At 40.0% G+C, this 6,000-nt stretch overlaps 1 protein-coding gene across 1 annotated transcript in view; it reads left to right on the forward strand.

Moving 5' to 3' along the window:
- The window catches only part of LOC124790042, a 459,476-nt gene extending 455,006 nt beyond the window's left edge, over nt 1-4,470 (forward strand). The window contains exon 7 of the mRNA XM_047257599.1: nt 3,972-4,470. Within this exon, the coding sequence (XP_047113555.1) occupies nt 3,972-4,072 (101 nt within the window). The 3' untranslated portion in view covers nt 4,073-4,470. The remainder of the gene's footprint in view (nt 1-3,971) is intronic.
- The last annotated feature ends 1,530 nt before the right edge of the window (nt 4,471-6,000 follow it).

Raw genomic sequence — 6,000 nt, forward strand, 5'->3', positions numbered from 1 at the left:
GAACTACTTAAACCTAACCAACCTAAGGACATCGCACACATCCATGCCCGAGGCAGGATACGATCCTGCTACCGTAGTGGTCGCGCAGTTACAGACTGTAGCGCCTAGAACCGCTCGGCCACCCCGACCGGCTTTACGAGATAATTACAGCATTATCGCCAGTTAAATATTTGTCCTTAACAAATTTCGTGTTAAAATGGTATATGAAAATACATTTATTTATGAATTTTAAGAGTTTCTTTTTCCAACATGTTAGGAAAAAAATTATATCTAGAAGGACTTTACTAATTTTTACACACACAGCTTAATTTGTTCTTATACAGTGGGTAACAGGAAAAACTACACATAATTTTATTGATAGAAAATGATAGGACGAGTATTTCTTTGTAATTATAATTTCTAACAAACCCACAAGAACAAGATAGTGAAATATGTAAGTGAGGAGGAATACACAGAGACTTGGAACAGTGGAAGTTCAATATCGAAGATTATTTACCTGCTTCTCTTTTATTCGTAAGCAGTTCGTCAAACATACCAAAAAAAAACACTTCCGACATCTAGAGGTGTGCTCATTAATTATAGGATTTAGAGCTAGCCGACTGATGGTATAGATTTCAAGTTCCTAGAGAATATGTAAAATACTGACATGTTTCAGAGTGTAGTAAGGAAACGCAATTCTCTGTTGCGGTGAGCTGGTGGCTTTGGTCTTTCAAACAACAACACAACGCACTCTTACTAATCGCATAGCTGTGTTCTCCAAATCTTATCTTGCTCTTCCAGTTTGGCCAAGGCAGAATTTATCGAAAAATCCAAATTTCGTTTTACAGATACCTACGTTACAAGATTTATCATGTGGCATATCGGTACATTAAAGTAATAACTTACGTAGTTAGTTATTTTTTCGAAAGCATCCTGAATCCTAAATCTTTTAAAGGCATCGGTTATTTTTTCTGAAATATGTCCAGTGAATGACAGTAAAATATGTTTCACCGCTACTTTATTTTCAGTTGCGTCTCTTTCCACTTTTGTAAATATTTTTCCCCAAGTTCCTGATTGCAGTTTCACCCAACTCTATGAATAATTGTGTTAATTTCTTTATCATTTGCTTTTTTGTCTTTTGCAATTTTGTTTAGCGCCATAGTTCTCCTGACGATTTTAGACTTACTTGTCAAAGTTACATTTAACACTTATTTAAAATGGTGTCTATTGGTCTCTCAAAAATGTTTATTGTGCAGATATGTTGCAACTACAATGCTCATTTTAGATAGCTGTCTTTTATGTACGTCGTGTAACTTTATATTTGCTACTGCATTTTTGTCTACATCTACACCTACATCTAAACGGATATTCTGCAAATCACATTTAAGTGGCAGGCAGAGGGTTCGTCGAAACAACACAATTCTCTATTATTCCAATCGCGTATAGCACGCGGAAGGAACGAACACCTGTATCTTTCCGTACGAGCTTTGATTTCCCTTATTTTATCATGGTGATCGTTTCTTCCTATGTAGGTCGGTGTCAACAAAATATTTTCGTATTCGGAGGAGAAAGTTGGTGATTTCAATTTCGTGAGAATTCCGCCGCAGCGAAAAACGCCTTTGTTTTAATGATATCCACCACAAATCCTGTATCATTTCAGTGACTCTCTCCCCTTTGTTTCGCGATAATACAAAACGTGCTGCCTTTCTTTGAACATTTTCGATGTACTCCGTCAAATCTATCTGGGAAGGATACCACACCGCGCAGCAGTATTCTAAAAGAGGACGGACAAGCGTAGTGTAGGCTGTCTCCTTAGCAGATCTGTCACATTTTCTAAGAGTCCTGCCAATAAAACGCAGTCTTTGGTTAGCCTTCCCCACAACATTTCCTATGTGTTCCTTCCAATTGAAGTTGTTCGTAATTGTGATTTCTAGGTGTTTAGTTGAATTTACAGCCTTTAGATTTGACTGATTTATCGTGCAACAGAAGTTTAGTGGATTCCTTTTAGCACTCACGTTGATGACTTCACACTTTTCATTATTTAGGATCAATTGACAACTTTCGCACCATACAGATATCTTTTCTAAATCGTTTCACAATTTGTTTTGATCTTCTGATGACTTTATTAGTCGATAAACGACAGCGTCATCTGCAAGCAACTTAAGACACCTGCTCAGATTGTCTCCCATATCCTTTATACAGATAAGGAACAGAGCCTCTAACACTACCTTGGGGAACGCCAGAAATCAATTCTGTTTTACTCGATGACTTTCCGTCAGTTACTACGAACTATCACCTCTCTGACAGTAAATCAGGAATACAGTCACGTAACTGAGACGATATTCTTTAAACACGCAATTTCACTACAAACCGCTTGTGTGGTACAGTTTCAAAAGCATCCGGAATTCCAGAAATACGGAATCAGTTTGAGATCCCTTGTTAATAGCACTCAGCACTTCGCCTGTGTGAAGAGCTCGTCAGCTCATCTGAAGATGGGCAGAGCCCGAAATGCGCAGTAAGAGATAGAACAAACGGGTCTAAAAAACATCTGGTACCCGTTTTTCCTCTGTCAACCGGCTGCTTTAAATTCTTTTTTGTTTAAAATATTATCTAGCCTCAGTTCTAGCGTAGATACTTCATTTCTGCTTCCTGAGTTCTTCATTGTTTCTTTTTCTGGCAAGATAGAAACACTGTGCTCCACAAGGGATTATGCGGAGTGCCACGATTTTACAAAATGACACCCTATATAAACTCCACATACTTCAAAAGAATCATGTGGTGTTTACACGCTAGATTTGAAATGTGGCTATGACCAATGGTGATGTCGGGTCCAAGCGTGACGTTTTGTCTTATGACACGATTGATAGCTACGTACTGGGGCAACGTCACAGTAAATAATACTAGCGAGAACGAAATAATTAAAGAAAATACAAACGTTGTAGTTGTGAGACTTGAGTTTCTCCAAGTGTATACGATATTTAAGAATCTTACGGGAAGGCAGCCGAGTAACGTCGTCGACAATCGGTGATATATCGATAAGTGACCATCCTATCATTTTCAAGGCAAACCTGCAGCATGTAAGGGCTGTACAGAAATTCCGGTAAGATAAAACGCACGCACGCACACACACACACACACACACACACACACACACACACACTGTAGACCCTAGGGTCACCACAAACAAAAAACAACCGCGCCGCAAGTTATCGATCGCAAAAATTACTGAACAACTGGTGATGTAGCTTTAATTCTGTTCCTTTGTTTATTAACAAGGTACAGAGCAGAATTCCATGCAAAATGTGAGGAAATACCTCCTCCTTTCTTTCCAAGGTTACTTGATACTATAATTGTAGCTGCTTCCTTAACAGCACTATCGCAATAGCTGGAATGCGTGTCGGAATTTCTTGTTGTTATATTCCATAGGATTACCGGTGCCGAGACAATGTCCCCCAGCAGCCGATTTGCTCGGCTATTGTGAGTAAATATGACGCTTATGCTCAGTACAACAGTCTTCCATGGTTCTGATAGTCTTACCAATATGTGATTTGCCGCAACTGCAAGGAATGCGGTAGGTACTAGACATCCTCCTTAGCCAAATCAAGAACCTAAAACGATCCTAATCTTAGATGGAGATTTGAAAACACATTTCAAATCATATTTGCGCAAAATACGACCAGTGTTGTTGTAATGCTCCCTGCGTAAAGCAGAAAGGTCGAAGACCTTAGTGCCACTCAATGCGCTGTTGGTCACCTGTCGAAATATTGACGGTCGTCGACGACGTGACCCGGTTGCATTCCCTTACGTTATTTGAACACTGTAGTTGTAGACTGTTTCTTTCCAGAAGACGTTGTCAGCCACCGAAATCCTGTCTGAAAATTTACTGAGCAAAAGCACTGAAGTTACATCTTGCAGCTGTATTGTCCTCCAATGTCACAGCCCTGGCTTCCACAGCTGCTACCGTTGGCTTTATCTGATCTCCTTCTCCACAGGAGAGCGGCCAGCGGAGCTTCACCTGGGTCACAGCCAGCGAGTCTCCACTGGTGGTGGTCTGCTGCTACTGCTGGCTTTGGTCCTGGGCATCTGCAGCTAAGGACCGGCCGCTCCAGTCGCAACCGAAGAAGGTGGCGTTCTCGATAAATATACCACGCCACGCAACTACTACTGCAGGCCTCGATTGTGTCATGGGATACTGTGGACGGCGCTAGGTTGTTTATAGGCGTGGGTTGCAGGGAAGGTGGCTGCTACTGGACCAGAGTACACAGTGCATCTGTCGTTCAGATTCGATTCCAAATCTGAAACGTGCTGCTGTCACTGGGATCATAAGTCATCAGTGAAGAAAGTAGGGAATGGTCTGCTTGGCTACAGCATTCTGGGGAATGAACGGTGTTTACTGCAGTGGAAGGAAAACGTCAAATCCTTTGGTACATCTGCTACATGGTTGCTATGTTAATTCATGAAGAAGAGTACACGTTATTCAGCTGAAGGCAGTACGGTGGCTAAAAAGTGTTCATTTCAATAATTGGGTCTTGAAATATGATCTACGATGTATAATGTTTATTAATAAACGTGATATTTTGTATTATATTCATAAATTACCTCTAAATTTCAGTTTGTCGCTGCCATGCTGATTCTTGCTTCAAGAAATAATTTCCAGTTCATCTGGTCTCTATTCATCTATTCTAAATACCAATGAAATAAAAAGAGTTACTGTCCTTCCTAACTTCCATTCTGCAATACCGCCTCAAGTTAAAGTTTGTGTAGGCTAATAGATCTAAGTGCTGACTTCGTCCGCAATGATTCAGAAGTCTCGCTTCGAAAAAAGCGTGTCATCGAAACGTAAGTCTGCTGCACACTTTCCTATTCTGTTTACTCCAGCCAATAAGCTAATAAATTTAATAAATTAATTAAGTTAAAGCAAAAACAGTGTTCTGCTAGTACTGAAGCATAGGATATCTAAATCAAAAAGGCGGAGAAGTACTGCATCAGTTTGCCGCCCTTCGGCGACGAAGTAATTAAAGATTAAACACAAAGGAAGGATCTCAGTCCAAGTAACACATTTGAGGTACACGCGAAAGACGTATCTGGCTGACCAAATGAACTATGTACTCCTCTCCTTGCTAGAGCGGTATCAGGCCGCTAACCATTTCACCACATCCGTGGTTTCCAGACATGTTCGGGTGTGCATTTTCTTTTTCTTACTTTTGTGTTCACTGTTTTCTAGGCTAGCACCTTCTCGCAGATTTCGGAATGTTTCCATCCAGTAGTTTTGTACATGGAAAAACATTATAATGTTATACATGTGTGCCTGAATAAATATTCTAATGAAATTGTTATCTAATGAGTGTAGACTCGAAATCGTCCATATAGCTGCTGTAGGTACACAAATAAAGGGGAAGGAAGTAACATACTTGACATCTACTTCTACAGAGTCGTAAAAACAATGTTTCCAAGCGGAATGATAAACAGTACTCATTGTTTATTCTTTTTTAATACTGAACCTGTGATGCGCTTGGTTTCATTTCCAACATCAAAGCGTTTGGACTACGGTATTTTCCTAACAACTGCAAATGTATGTGACGTAAGTGTACTTCGCTGATACTCTCGACATTCACATACAATTTGAATGCAACAAACTACAGCTGTAGCTTGTTTACACCGTCAGAAATACATTATTCGTTACTTTGTTTCTGGATTCGCTCTTTTCCTATCTTGTAGTAACCCTAGTTACTATATCCAGCTCCCACAGTGATCTCTTTTGTAGATTCTAAACGACTTCTGCAGTTAGTGCATCCTCCGTCGACAGGTGCTTCTAGAGCAATGTTAATTATTTATGGTAAGTGCCTTCCACATACTTCTTCCCTCAAGTATTCTTTTTAGTACGTCTTCCTGTTTCATCTGTGCACAAGATTGGCAAGATTCATCGACGGTTTCGATTTCATCTTATCACGGTTTCGGAAGATCTATCTTTTGCTCCCATACAATACTACAACACTGCGAGGCAGACTTGATTTTTTTTTT

This window comes from Schistocerca piceifrons, chromosome 3 (genome assembly GCF_021461385.2).
Source record: "Schistocerca piceifrons isolate TAMUIC-IGC-003096 chromosome 3, iqSchPice1.1, whole genome shotgun sequence".
In the NCBI taxonomy this organism is placed as follows: domain Eukaryota; kingdom Metazoa; phylum Arthropoda; class Insecta; order Orthoptera; family Acrididae; genus Schistocerca; species Schistocerca piceifrons.